This window comes from Sander lucioperca, chromosome 9 (genome assembly GCF_008315115.2).
Source record: "Sander lucioperca isolate FBNREF2018 chromosome 9, SLUC_FBN_1.2, whole genome shotgun sequence".
Classification (NCBI taxonomy): Eukaryota; Metazoa; Chordata; class Actinopteri; order Perciformes; family Percidae; genus Sander; species Sander lucioperca.
The window spans coordinates 10,585,416-10,601,362 of NC_050181.1; the positions used below are offsets into that span (position 1 = coordinate 10,585,416).

The window sequence follows — 15,947 nt, forward strand, 5'->3', positions numbered from 1 at the left end:
TGTGTGCGTGTGTGTAAGTGTGAGCGTGCATATGTGTGTGTGCGTATGTGTGTACGTGTGCATGTGTGTTTGCATGTGTTTGTGTGAGTGTGTGTGTGTGTGTATGTGTGTGCGTGTGAGTGTGCATGTGCATGTGCGTGTGTTTGTCTGTGTGTGTGTGTGTGTGTGTATGTGTGTGTGTGTGTGTGTGTGTGTGTGTGTGTGTGTGTGTGTGTGTGTGTGCGTGCGTGTGTGTGCGTGTGTGTGTGTGTGTGTGTGTGTGTGTGTGTGTGTGTGTGTGCGTGTGAGTGTGAGTGTGCGTGTGCGTGTGTGTGTGTGTGTGTGTGTGTGTGTGCGCGCGTGTGTGTGTGTGTGTTGTATTCCACTTTTCCTGAACTCTTATTTCGGTTGCCACAGGCCCTAAGCGCTGAAACGTGACTTCTTTTTTTTCAGTGTCGGGTCCGCCCATGTCCATGCTAAATCAGTGTAATTGAACTTGTTTCCTAGTGCGTGTGGACAGAGTATGGTGTGCAGACTGAGGCTGCAGAGCACACATAAACACCTCAACAGGATTAAATGCTGTTTGTTTGAGCCCAGTAGAAGATCTGTTTGTGGCTCCAGGGGATATACATACATAGGGAACATAATGCTATTGTGCAGTAGAAGCAGAGTGACTGTCAATTTCTTTCAGTAGGTAAAGGACACTTTACCTAAAGTTTCTTTTTAATAATTTATCAAGAATTGCATTTTAGAATATTTGTAATTTTTCCCTATAACCAATTTGAGCGCTGAGCCACTCAGTCCATTGTTCATCCTTGTGCTCTTTGTTTTAAAGTTCACGTATTTGCCTGACTTCTCACTGTAAACACAATGGCGAAAACATCAGAGGCCCATGTACTGGGGATGTTTATATGAGCCGAGAGCCTGGAGATGGAACAGAGATATGAGTGCTGATCTGTGAAAGGAACCACCGCTGTATCGCTGTTGCTCGCCATCACACACAAACACCATCTGGCTGCCTCTCGCCAGACAGAGAAGACCTCACACCTGCACACCTCACAGAAATACATGAAGAACCACTGATTTTGTATGAATGTGTTGTGAGGGTTGTGTATGTACTGCCTTTTGTTTGGGTTTATTGAACACGGTAAATAATAGGAAATATATTAAATATGTGCTTATTTATATTCTACTTTTGCCTTGTGAGCCACGATAGATTTTTATATTAGGACATTTTTAAAACGTTTGTCACAAAAGGTCATAGAATACTTTTAGCTGCAGACTGTAGAGAGCACGACTTGATCAACTAACATGAATTCTTTAGCTTTTAAAATGAAAAAGTAAAGCAGAATCAAAAAAAATTTGCAAACTAAATTGAGGCATTTCATTCAAGCATGGCCTGGTGTGATGTGGAGATGAGGGTGTGTCCTCATCACCATCACATCATCTCCATAGACATAGTAGAACTAAATAAAAATTTTAAAAAAGCTTTAATTATATTAATATAATATATATGAATTATATTAAAATAATAATATTAACAACACTTACTGAAAACTATGTATTACCACTTGGATATGTGAGAAAAGATAAGTCAATCCCTCAACCCCACTGCTCAGACTTTTTCTTCTACTAATTCTCTCTCTTGGTATCTACAGATCTGATTCTACTGACTCATGTTGTTTTTTAATCTTTCAAACCCTTGTGCTCTCCAAAGACTCTCTTCCTTGACTTCCTCCTCCTCTGTGTTAGAATGCTCTTTACAATGCAATCAAGCATGAAAATGGAGAAAGGACGACTTAAAGAAAATTTGTTAACTGCCCGAAGAGTAAACAATGGGCCGCTGAAAAAGACCATCGGGAGGAATAGTTTTCCTCTCAGAGGTCAAAAGGTAGATTGTCCATTGACACAAGCTCAGACAGCTGACATCTGAGATACATTTTGGATCACTGCAAAGAGCTACGTTGTGCCCTTCATTACCTGTTTTGCAAGAACGTTTTACAATGACAAAAAAAAGTTTTTTTATAATATTTTGTAGATTTTGTAGATTTTGTTTTTGTTTCATGTTGAATATTGAATTGCTTAGACAACATACTGTATGTTGATGCTGTTTCAAGTCACAGGATATGTGTCCATTCAATGTTGATGCTGCAAGCAGGATCCATGTGATGATTATGCGATGTCCCATCTGCACACAAGTTCTATTTTTAAATAACTGAAAACTTGCCTCTCCTCAGAAACTGTGAAAATGTGCAATAGTTGTTGCTTAGGTCAGTGTTATTCTTTTAACCAGTTTGTTTTTCCTTGCCCATGTTTCACCTCACACCCCATTCTGCATAGTAATTCTCCATCAAAGCATGTTATTTGTGTGTGTTTGTGTTTTTGGGAGTGTGTTGTGGTGGTGATGCTGAGGGGTTGCAGATAAATCCCTGCTTCCTGCTGTTCTGGTTGCATAGGCCGAACACAATCTAGGTGAAACCTGGAGAAGCAAGACTGTCACTCAAACACAGCCATGCCTTTGGGTACTCTCTCACTCTCACTCTCTCTCTCTCACACACACACACACACACACACATTATTTTTACTTGCACTCAAAGTCACTTTCAGTCTGTCAGAAGCACATTGTTGTAAATAAATCGGCAACCGTGGCAAAGACATATTTAATCCTTAATTATGTTTTAAGCTTGAAATAATGTTTAATCATGATGACAAGTGTAATTATATAAATCAGAAAAATGCATGATTAACTTATTCTACAGTCAGTAATTAAAATGTATTTGATGATTTCAATGAGACTGTTTTTTCCATTTGTTCTTGAGTTGAATATAAAGCAAGCAATCCATGAGATGTGGTCAATTACATTTTTATTTACACCTTTGAACCTCATTTATATCAGAAAGGCCGGAAAGACTAGAGATTTGGAGAAGGGGAAGAATGAAGTAGCATTTCCCCCAAATGGATCTGTTATTGTTCACATTCTGATTTGAATTTTGCACTTTTTAGTAATGAAATCATTTCATGACCTACTGACCTCTTTGTATGATTGACAGAGCTAATATGTGATCATCTGTACTGACAGTTGTAAAAAAATCCACATGTATCTGTTTCTAATTAATCAATTACTGGATTGGTCCACCCAGGGAGCACCAAGCTGTTGTCAACATGGCCTTCTTTTTGATTACACAATCACTGAAGGCAGCAGAGGGAAGATGTGACAAAGCGCTTAGTGGGAAATAATTCAAGAGGAAGTCTGTTGACAGTATTTTTAAAACCACATAAATTAAAATCCATTCATTCACACACGATTCCGCACTCTCTCAACACTGCATGGAGGAGCACGCTACACTGTCTCTGCCAGGAATGAATTGCCAGAGGGATGGCTTTACCTCTACACACACACAAACAAAAGCTCCCTCTATTAAAATCACATTTTAAGTTCCTCAGTGACCCACCTCCTGTGTGAAGCAACTTTTTCCTTTTTCTATTTTAAGTAAAGACGACATTTGCTCTGCAGCCCACTTCATCACTGTCTCTCCCTCTCTTTTCTCCTCCTTGGATGGACTAAAGGACTCAGAATTGAGATGGGTCACTTCCAGCTCTGTCTCCTCCTCTTTTGGTGCAGATGACACCCACCTCCCTGAGCTTAAAACATGTGAGGATCAGTGAAGAGTCTGGTGAAAACTGATGTGATGTTGCCATATTTGTGCATATAACCTATATATTATGCAGTGATGCCCTTGAAGCAGCATATTAAATTCACTGAAAATGAATTTGCATTCACTGAAAATAGATGTGCTCATTTATGTCTATTTAATTATATGTGTCAATATGTCTTTTTCTTCTTCTCATTGTTGAGTAATAGGTTAACTTTAAGATCAATTATGTGACAACATGGGGTCTTTAAAGTCCTCAAACAATAGCATAGAATTCACATTATGTAAGACTTTATTTTATTTTTACTTTCATAAATAAACCCTATTTTGTAGTACTCAGTTGTTTAATGTTCAAAAAGACTAACATTTCAGCCAGCAGCCATAGAAGAACCAACATAATCATCCATTAAAAGTATTTATATTTGTATGATATTAAAATGGATGTTTATACATGTATCTTACATGTCTGACTGTTAACATCTCTTCTCAATAAAAGCAGAGGTAGTTTGGTGTCTCATGTAACAGCAACCTAAGTCTGCTGTTGATGTTTTCATAGCCGAGTGGCCGCCTTGCACCATAAAATGAGAAGACACCCGCGAAAGACACAGACAACTGCTACTGTGGCTCAAATAGCAGCAGTTGGACAGCTTTGAAGTGCCCCTCTCATTTCACAAGTTCCAGAGTTCAAGTTGTTTGCTCCCTGCTATCAGGATTATGTTCTATTCGTATAAACCCATGTCATGCTATGAATTCATGCATAGCATGACTATACATGTATTTGTGTAAACGCATATTGTTTTTAGCCGTGTGTATTTATTATGCTAAATTGCAATGTTAGTAGGCTACTTATTTCACGAAGCAGTGTGAGTATTTTTTTATTTGAGTTGAAAAAAGAAATCTGCTCTGTTCTTTTGAATTGTTTTCTTCAATTCTAATCCACTTAATTGCAATGTTTATTTTTACTATGAGCTCAAGACGCCATGTGTTTTGTAAAATTTTAAAAAATTAAAATTAAAAAAGAGCATAATGATCAGGGCGTCAAATCCCTTGAAGAGCTGGCAAATCGTTCATTTGTTTAACACCTTTGTTTGTTTATACAGTGTTTTAATAATAAACTGCATTAATTACCTGACATCCATGTGTTGCAATGATTTCATATATTCGAGAACATTTTAAAGTAATCAAGAAATTAGTAAAAATATAAAAAAAATAAAAATCCGCATGAAGCTTTATTCCTCACTGGCCATTCAGATTTAAAAGAAGGTTGTAAAAGTCGTGGAGTATGAGACCTTGAAAATATATATATATATATATATATATATATATATATATATATATATATATATATATATATATATATATATTTATAGAATTAAACTAGGCTAGGCTACACTTGACAATAAATTGCTGTATGCCACGCTGTATAATTGGGACATTCAAGTGCTCTGTGCGTAAAAAGGTGCTATAATTAGAAACCGCAGGCCCGAGTAGCAGAAAAGCAGGGTTTGTAACTTGAAGGCAACTCTGTTCGTTTTTTAGGTAACACGCCAAGGCAGTCGGGTTATTCGCAGGTCGGCCGTTTCCCGTCGGCCTGGATTCACAGTAACCCATTATCCCGCCATCCCAGCGCTTACACGACGTCTGCGTCACTTCATTTCTTACTTCTGACTTAAAGATGCTGCACGATTTCTAGATCATTATTTCGACCAGAAGCCTTGTTTACCCCTCATCGATCTGTCTGTTTTGACAAAGCCGAGTGAATCATTTCTTTGAAAATGATCATTTGTCTTTAAAATATGACACGCAGGATAAGAGGCTGCATTATTTTCCCTTATGAGAGACAAGTGTTGGACCTCCAACCTTTCACTCGTTTGGCCGCAGTGCAAACACAAAATTTGCGTCTATGGACACCTAATTAGAAACAGATGGCGCTTGGAGCTCAGGTCTTGTACGCTAACCGATAGTTAAAACACAGCATTTTCCATACTGAGCTGAGCCGCTCACTCAGCCGTACAGGTGCACACAGTCTGCGGGGGAAAACCGAGACTCCACATCCATGTTTCATCCCGTCTACTCCTGTCTGTGCTGAGATAAACCTCCACACATCTATTAACCTTCTATCAAATAGGCCTAAATAACAGCATATTTGCGTCAACACTTAAAGGGCATATGTATAATGTAACTGTAATTCCCACTTCTCATTACGAGGTAATAATAATCATAATGTCAAAACTGAAGGTTGCAAAGTCAAGTTTTACATCTGATTTGTTCGTCAGCTGACGTGATTGTTTCTCATCAAATAAGTCACAGTCATCACGGCTTTGCTCTAGGCCTATTGTAAATGATAACATTATTCTAAATTAAGTTGACATTTTATCCATAAAACAACAACAAGAATTGTGTTAATAGTTGTTTACTTTGACCTGACTTCCACACACGCAGACTGGCCCACAGTGCATCCCGCCTCAAGTGTGTCAAATCAAATTCAGATGACATGATGATTAGATAATTATTGTTTTCCTAAATACACCTATACGCTGTTTCAGAAAATAATAGGCGATGTGGTCGCCGATAAAACATATATTATTAAATATAATAGTTATTTTGAAATCATGCAGGGATTATCTGCTTTAAACCCAACAAGGGAACAAATAGGCCTATGCCGATTCGGTATGTCATATAGTAAAGGTTTGGCCAATATAGCAGTTTTTTGTCTTTGCTATTTGACCCAAAGCAGTGAAGGAAGTTGCGCATTTTCAGGAATGTAGCGGAACGTTTAAGGAGAAAGTAGAGTGAAGCCTCATACAGATGAAGCAGGGGTCCGCAGATGTCTTCGTGTGTTAAGGAGCCCCACACAGACACGGGCCCCTGCTTCATGAAATGAAGTCATGAATAACATCTGATTAGATTTGTTGTTGTTGTTGTTGTTGTTGTTGTTGTTGTTGTTGTTGCTACTGCTGCTGCTGTTTGTGAGAAATAACAACCGCAGCCATCTGGAGCCTATATAGGTAGGGACAGTAGGCCTATACAAAATAGCAAAACTAGTAAACCTTATTCTTTCTCCTTCTACTGTGAGGGGAAATGAAAGTGAAATGAAATGTGTATGTGTAGCTATTTTGCTGTGGAACCCCGTCGGGACAGGATGAGGGCTTATTGTTAATTACAGTATCAGTTCATTTTCAGTGCAAAAGTACAAGTGATAATCCTCCATTTCAACTGTTTTCTGCAAATTTGTACCTTATTTCTGGAAACTTTTAGAATTATATTATTTACAATTTTAAGGGCACACACACACACACACACACACACACACACACAAGCTAAGCTCTAGCGTTTGTGTGTGTGTGTGTGTGTGTGTGTGTGTGTGTGTGTGTGCTACGTCCTGTTCTATTGTTGATGGTGCTCTGGCGGCCGACATCCTCCTCATTGACCCCCCGTCTCCTTCTCAGCCTTTTCCGTCTCATGAAAAACGATTCCAGCTCTCTGATTGAATTTTATTCCTTCCTGACCTGGTATATTCTGCGAGGGCGCCATCAATCTTTTGACTAACACGACGTTTGTTTATTAGGCCGATACTTGGGAACGTATCTACTGGCTTTTATGAGCTTGATTATAGTTGGTGCAATCGGGGAGCTGGGAAAGACATAAGAGCAGCATTTCATCGCGGTTACTGAACAACTCATGTATTTTCTTTTTGTTCTTTGTTGTCGCTGTTCGCAAATATCCACTATGCCAACGAGGCCTGTGTAGTAATAAGCATATGGCCTGCAGCTATCTTTCAACATGTTTTCTTTTGATGTGTATTGTTGGTCTGTTGAGGCCTGAAGCTGACGAAAACGATATGAGCAATACGCCCAATAATACGCCCAATCTAACCCACGTTCCATCTTTCAGAACAGTGTTTCAGAATCACACTATGCATATTGTAGTTTGACATGCTACTTGATCTGTAGTCTGGATATGTTGCCAACCCCTCTGTTTCAGTTAGAAAGGAAACATGCAAAAAACCGAACTGTTCTCAAATTGTCAGTAAAAGAGTTTCGATAGAAATTCAAGCATCTCGCTTTAGAATTTAAATGTGCAAATTAGATGTGTATACTAATTGTTATAATGGTTATATTTATTAACAGTTGTTCTTTTTAATCCTATGTACCAGATGATTATTACTGTGTTATAATATTTAAATTACAACTCTGATTTGTGTTTATACTTTTATAAATAACGGCTACAATCTTGAGTTTGTCATAAAGTTTTATTAGTAGTATTATTAGTAATATTATTATTTTTATTATTATTGTTATTATTATTATTATTATTATTATTATTGTTATTATTAATAATAATAATACTGGCTAATATGGTCTTTGTACAGACTGCATGCGCAACTTTACGCACATGTCACACACAAGTCTATCCAAGCAAAAACTATTTTAATTTATTTTTTACATGCTGTAAATATTAATGACATGTTAAATAAACATATCTGTGATTAATACATATTTAGAATCCCTAAAATAAAATAAAAAATAATATAAATTAAAATAATGTATTGTATTGTATTGTATTTCATTTAAACAAATTTCATTCGTATATATTATAATGTATAACTAAATAAATAAAATGCCTATTTCAAAGTAATTTATTAGTTTCCATTGAACGTGATTAAAAGAGATTGATTCCCATTCATGAATGTCACTGAGGGAAACTGCCAACTTGGATTACAATAAAACATAAATCTGACATTTCGAGTACAGAAAGCCAATTTAATAAATACTCATTCTTGCAATTAAATATTCACATACTCTGAAAAACTAGGATGAGTCACGTACAAAAAGAACGTGACGGGTCGTAGATGTCTCCATTCACGTCAGCGTCATGTCAGACTGGTGAGAATTCAAACATCAAAACTGAAGTGACAACGGGACTATCTTTGGCATGTGTGGTGTGATATTAAGTAAGCACTGGCATGCGCCAGTAAACACACAGCGCAATCCAAAACACAGTTGTGCTGTGTGCAGACTGGTCCCCAGGTCTAGGCCTTAGGTCAACATCAACTTAATCATCACGTAAATTAAGCATTTCTAATATGACAATACAAATACAAACAGTAAATGAGATATGAATGTTAAAAAGCCAAGAAATAAACATGTGATTAACAGGCGTTTTCTCTTTGGACGTGCGGATATAAATTTGCTTTTGCCTCAAATTTTTCATGTTTCCTCAATTTTTCTTTTAAAGATTTTTTTCGAGAAGCAAAATGCTTTTAAGGCAGTCGCGTAAGTATATAGGCTGCTGTTTTTTTGGTGAGAGTAAACATATTTAAGATCTGAATCTGTGCAGCAGATTACAGTCCAAACATATTGTGATGAATGCACACCATTAAAGAAGAGCTAAACCTCAGAGGGTCAGATCAGATTTATAACGAGGCCTATACAGTATAGCCAACATGGGCCAGACTGAGTGTAAAATATCACTAGTCTGTATTCAAGTCTGTAAGAAACGAGGCGTTAACTTTAACTCACATAAAATGACAATTTATTAAACAAACAAACAAATCCTTCAGAATACTTTTCAACAAATGAAGAATTTTTTGAAATAGTACGGCGATATACACGTTCCTTTTTCTTACTTTTATAATGGAACAATTGTTTGGACAATTAAGGCAATTCAATTTAGAAACACTTTTTTGGTGTTTGGTCCATAATATCCGGCTACATTGTTTTTTTTAGAAATAAATTACTATATGCAATTTACACCTCCATGAAAACTGACATATCCTTAACATATCACATAAAAAGCCACAAAAGCAAAGATTGACTTACGTGTTATTTGCAGTAACACTGTTCTTTAGAAAAAACCAACATCAAGTCTTTTCTGTTTTTTTGTTTTCTGTCTCATACTAGTCCATATGGTGTGGGCAGGTGAGGGGGGAGACGTTGGATTTTACTGGAAGAGTTCAAACACCGTGAGGAAAATATTGAGCCTATTTATTTTGGTCAGAACTTGCTGCAGTCATATACGAAAGCTCCCGAAGTGCGATAGATGGGTTGGCTCGGTGGGAATGACATCTGACAGCTGTTATTCCCATTCACCGGTGAATTATTCAAACCAATTCTTTGGGATTCAAACATCTCTCGGACTGAATGGAAGTTCTGCTGCTGTGCTGGGTACGCTGCGCCCAGATGGCCCAGGTCTCCGGCCTGGTTGAGGTACCATGAGGTCAGCCTCCCTTGGTGCGGAAGGTGGCCCTCTTGCCCAGAGTTTAGATTACCGTGGCTCATGGAGGATGAGGTGGTAGTGACTGAGTAATCTGGCAACGTTTCGTCCACGGTGGTGCTCGGTGCCAAGTGGCTAGATCTGTCCCCGGCGTACAAGCTCATGGCTTGCATGTTACAATGATAGGTTGCATTGGAGGTAGTGGAGATGGAGTTCTGGTTACAGGGTGAACTGTAGACAGATGTCTGATTTGGAGAATAGTTTAAGGACAAAGACGGTGTTATACCTATCCTGGCGGAGGAAGTGAGGCCGGAGGTCAGCTCGGTGTCCCCATGTGGAGACCCCCGGAGGGAGGTCATGATATTGTCTACGCTGAAGCCCTGCGTCGAGGCCTGGCCGTGGTGCTGGTGGTGCTCTGAGCTGTCCATGCCGATGGACCTGTTGGAGGGGATGCTGTGAGGGCTCCCGCTGGACATGCTGCTGCTGTCCGGGCTCTCGATTTTGGGCACGGTGCTCAAAGAGGGCGATTCGGACTGCGGTGGCGTGACTGTCCCGTTCTCAGTCTTAATATCCTGGATCCTCACAGGCTTGGAGCCCTGCACCGGCTGCTCCTGCTCCCGGCCTTGCTGCCTCGGCGGCACATCCTTCTGCAGCCGCTCTTCTTTCTCTTTCATGACGTCCTTCTTTTTGAACCGTCGTCTCCTTCTCAAGAAGCTCCCGTTTTCAAACATGTTGTAAGAGTCCGGGTCCAGGGTCCAGTAGCTGCCTTTACCGGGCTTTTTATCATCACGGGGCACCTTGACAAAACACTCATTCAGCGACAGATTGTGTCTGATGCTGTTCTGCCAGCCCTGCTTGTTGTCTCGGTAAAATGGAAACCTCTCCATGATAAACTGATAAATCCCATTCAGGGTCACCTTCTTGTCAGGCGAGTTTTGGATAGCCATAGTGATGAGCGCGATGTAACTATAGGGGGGTTTGACCATATCCTTGGGCTGAGGTTGTGGGGTGTACGGTCCGTACGCCCGGGCCATGCTGGCAGGGTATTGGTCATGAGCAGCATGAGAGTACATGTTCATAGGTGCTGGCATCCCGGTGTATCCCCCACCGGCAGTGGCCCGGTAGTAGCTCGGGTCGCTGCTGATGTACGGCACGACGCCCAGTGAGTTGGGACTGGAGACGGAGTAGCGAGCCTGCATGTCTTCACTTTGATTCGGCGAAAATAAAGCTCCAAAATACGCAGACGGAGAGCTCCACTTCTCGCTCCTCTGAATGCGGAGGCGCTCAAATCACAGCTCCTCACTGCTCACTCAAAAAGAAAACGAGAGGAAATTCTTAACAACAGTGCAACGTGGTGGATCTCAGCAGTGTTTAAGCCGTCCCCATCTCTGTGTCTCTATGAAACGCACATTGAAAAAGTTCTGAACTTTGGACATCCGTCACCACACAGGACTTTTTGCGCAGTTAAATTCTTTCCTCCTTTTTGCTGCCAGTGGAGCTCCTCCCCGAAGAGTGCACGAGTCGTCCAATGGGAAGTGAGGCCGTGCAGAGAGAGCAAGAATGCTCCCGGCCACACTCAGGGCTTTTAGAAAAGTTAGAGGAGGTGTCGGTAACTCCCAGCCCACTCCAGCCAAGACTTAAGACGTGACAGAGGAACTAACATGTACACAATCACATCACGGAGTGCATATTTTTGCAAACTTTATTACAAAAAGACATCCTCTAACAGGCTGGCTACAAATAGAAAAAGATGAATTGACTTTCAATTTAAATGTTTATTATCTGTACATTAATCTGGATATTTTAGCATTATATTCATTCAGATATTTTTTTCCTAAAAAAAATATCACAATTTATATCGCATGCTCTCTTGTGGCTGCCATTCCTAATATGAAGTTCATTATTTCCTTTTTTATGAGGAAAGATAGTAACAGCAACAAACCAAATGGCGTCGTAAAACGCCCAGTTTTAACGTCGTTACAAGTGCATTTCATTAGTGAGAAGACTCAACAGCAGCAACAGATCTCTGTGAGATCAAAGCAGGCAGAGCCTCGCATCGTTGGCAGTGGGCGGTTGAGTGAGATCTCATTACAACGGGAATAAAAAGACAATTTGGGCTGCGAATGGCCAGAGGTGTCAGAGTTTATTCAAGAAAAGGATTTTAAGACCAGGGAACCAAATGGGATGAGCATGACACCTCACACGAGGGGCTTTTCATCAAAATGTTTGAATATCTGTTGTTTTGAGGTGTTTGAGGCCTATTGACAATGTACTGTCTCTGTAGCAGAAGAAACAAAATATTAAATATTTGTTCATTCTTCCACAGATTCATTTATCTTTATATCTCTATAAAAGGTCCCTGGAGATTTGTAAGGTGTTTTATGGAATTCTATGCGGTGTATTTAATTTTAAGGCCCGAGGGTTGAAAGAAGATTATGACCAAAGATAGACAAAAGTTCAATAAGGCCTCTGTATAACCCGCTGTCAAAGGCGACTGCGCATGAAATTGTTAACGGTCATTGTGAGGCAAAGTTACAGTCCTAATATCGATGTAAGTCTCTGCAGGTCGTCTTAATTAAATGTCCGTGCAGTGGCTTGGTGCTCCGCCGGTTTCTCCTTACATGGACCCGGGCATGAACTTTTTCCACCGCCCCGGGCTGTTTACACAATTCACGATGGGCTTTTTACTTAATACCACGGCCTGCCCACCCAGTCCTCCATAACCTTTATTGTTTAAGGTATCCACGACTGAAGCGCGGTGAAAAACATGAATGGATATCAAAATAATAAAACAAAAAAACGGGCTGTTGCTATTTGTCTACAATAGCCTATAATGAGGACACCATCATTAATAAAATATAGCCTATGTTATGGTATGGAGGAGACACTTGTTCTAATAGGCTTATTCGTTTTTGTTCTACAATTTAATTGGATTTAATGTCATTTAATGTTTTGTTTTTGTTTTTGGTGCGTTCGTAGACTACCAATTTAATTTTCCTCATTGCAAAGTTTTTCTTTTCCTGTAACAAAAGGCCGAAAATATAACAAATAATCAGACAAAATGAATGAATACAATATTTGTAATAAATGTATTATTACAAGTATAGATACGTTAAAATTAAACAGTGCATTATGGTATTTACTAAATCAGACCTAACACATACAAACCAAATAACGTGATTGGAAATAAAACTAAACTCACGATGCTGACATTTTTAAAATAGATAGAAAGGGGAGAGAAAGAGAGAGAGAGAGAGAAAGAGAGAGCGAGATAGAGAAAGAGAGAGAGAGTGAGAGAGAGAGAGGGAGAGGTAGAGAGAAGTTAAAGGTTCATTATAACTATGACTTTGGCTCCCTCTAGTGTTCAGATAGTGCAAACATCTCCTTCTTTTACTTATTATTCTTAAAAGGCCACCAACCATTTAATAACTGAATTGTGAAACCAACATTTCAGGAGACTTTTTTATTTTGTATTTATATTGTTTTACAGATAACTGACATGGTGCTCATGTGAAGTAATATAGGCCTACCTAATTTATTAGACAAATACCGTGTGTGTGTGTGTGTGTGTGTGTGTGTGTGTGTGTGTGTGTGTGTGTGTGTGTGTGTGTGTGTGTGTGTGTGTGTGTGTGTGTGTGTGTGTGTGTGTGTGTGTGTGTGTGTGTGTGTGTGTGTGTGTGTGTGTGTGTGTGTGTGTGTGTGAGAGAGAGAGAGACATTACTGCCACCTCACGATTCATTTCAGTACTACAGTCTGAAGTCAGTATCACAATCGCTCCTGTGCAGTCAGCCTGACAGGACACAAGGGATCAGTAATTAAGGATGCACTGGTTATCAGATAAGAGAAAGCCATGAACTTGAATACTGAGATATGCTACTCAGAATACTGCATGCTCAGTAGATACTTACCTCAATCCTCCTATACTTGACAGTTTAAACAGATAATGTGATGTGCACAGTGTGCCCTGTAAACTGGCATCCATGATGAAAGTAAGTGCGAAGGTGACATGGTCAGAAAGGTTTGCCCAGGCTGATAGAATGCATAAGCATTGTTATAGGAAAGGTTTGTTGCAGGCTTTTATGTATGTAAAACTGGGCCCTTATTCTGTGTTTTTTGCAAGGACATGCGTTTCATAAAATCTTTGTGGAGACATGCATTTAGAGCAATGAGAGCAGTGTGTTCTTACTGGGATAATATATGTGACGTACACTAACCCTTGATGTGGCATCAGTCTAGCAGTTGGCCTCCTGGGTTGGTCACGCAAGAACATTGTTATTTGTTTCTTGGTTGAATTCTAATTCATTTTTCTGTATGAATTATTTTTTGGCTTGATGCCAGTGCTAGACTTGACTGAAAAGTATTTTTATTCCTTCCTTCAGATACATTTTCTATAGATTCAGCCTGACCTTTTTTTCTGTATGGTTGTGCGTGTTCATCAGCAAATAATCTGGGAGAAGAATATTTATCAAGAACATGAAAATGAGGGATCACATCCCAGCAGGACGGAGGAAGTACAAATAATAAAAAGCCATTTGTACAAAAGGGGTTTTGGTCAAAACAAATCATATAAGATAAAGAAATAAACTAAAAACACAATAAAATCCATAAACGATTTAGTCTTGGTCTAGTCATAAATCACGTTCACTGCAAAATATCATGGATTAGATGTATGACTAATTGTCAAATATTTGTTAATTTGAATTTAATTTAATTTTTTTTTTGACATTTTAAGGACCAGCAGCCATTCTGTGACTTACTAACTCACTGAGGAGGTGTTACAATGGTTTGTAACAGTGTGTCATTTATGGACCCCTGCCAGGTAGCCACTGTGATACATTGTATCAAGACAACCGAATGTTATGTGTGTGTGCTGATGATTGTTGTTCCTTATTCCAGTTGCTGACAGCGGTCTAATACAGAAATGTTAGTTTGCAACGTGATCTAATGTTCATTTAACATGCACTGCCATGTTTACTTACTTTAGGGCAGGCCTGCTGTCAAGGGGGTCAAAGGGTACAGATGACCCCTGGCCAAGGCCCAAGTGTGTGTGTGTGTGTGTGTGTGTGTGTGTGTGTGCATAAATAATAAATAAATTGCAGCAGAGACTATACTTTCTAAGGCGACTGAGACTGTATGGAGTAAGCAGCAAGATTATGCTCATGTTCTATCAAGCGATTTTGGAGAGTATCATTAGATATGGAATCACAGCATGGTTTGGCAACTTAACAGTGCAGCTGAGAAGCAGGCTGGTCAGCACACACAAGACAGCTATGAGGATAATAGGGAGGAAAGAGTACAAGCCCATACAGAGCCTGTACGAGCAAGCTGTTAGAAAACAAGCTGAAAGAATCACTGTAGACGCTCAACACCCCCTCTTCCCTGAATATGAACTTTTGCCATCAGGGAGGAGATTCCGTGTGCCAAGATTTAAAACAAACAGACTAAAGTTATCGTTTATTCCAACTTCCATCAAGCTACTGAACTCCTATTGCAAATCTTAGACCAGCAGAGCATATAGTTCACTGTTAGGATGTTGTGTCGTTCGTGCTGTCATGTGTGTCCTTCTTTTATTGTCTCTTGTGTCTCAGGATGTTACGATGATCACACTTTCATGCTGATTTTATCCTTTTGTATTGTATTTGCATTTTATTGTGTTGTGAAGCAACAGATTGTAGCACTATGTCCAAGACAAATTTCCCCTTGGGGACAATAAAGTGTATTCTATTCTATTCTATTCTATTCTATTGTGTGTGTGAGAGGGGTTTGTGGGGGTGCTGGAAGTTGTGGATGAAAAATATTGTCCTTCTGTCAATAATTCCTGATGGTGCATGCTTTGGGGTATTTTGAATATAACATGGATTCCAAAAAAGCTCAAATGTACTGTATTCATTACCCTATTCAGCACCATGGACAGCAGAGACATTAAAACGCGTTTAGTCTTTTACTGTAGTAACAACCATGCCTGCACTCACTCTTAAAAGCTGGTTTTGGGAAATTACACTGATCGTTCTAATCTGTGTAGCACTGTCCAACATGACTGAGAGTTTTCATAGTGTTTAAATGTCCGTCAGACCTGGACTCAAAATACAGCATAGACTG

General features: G+C 39.4%; 1 protein-coding gene across 1 annotated transcript; it reads right to left on the reverse strand.

The window, feature by feature from the left end:
• Positions 1–8,931: 8,931 nt before the first annotated feature.
• foxc1a (forkhead box C1a) lies at positions 8,932–11,387 on the reverse strand. The gene has a single exon (XM_031294139.2). The coding sequence runs from the start codon at positions 11,045–11,047 to the stop codon at positions 9,629–9,631; it is 1,419 nt and encodes a 472-aa protein (XP_031149999.1). The 5' UTR covers positions 11,048–11,387; the 3' UTR covers positions 8,932–9,628.
• Positions 11,388–15,947: the final 4,560 nt, after the last annotated feature.

Excerpts from the sequence above, each read along its gene's own strand:
- foxc1a (XM_031294139.2), bottom strand. The coding sequence starts at position 11,047 with ATGCAGGCTCGCTACTCCGTCTCCAGTCCCAACTCACTGGGCGTCGTG.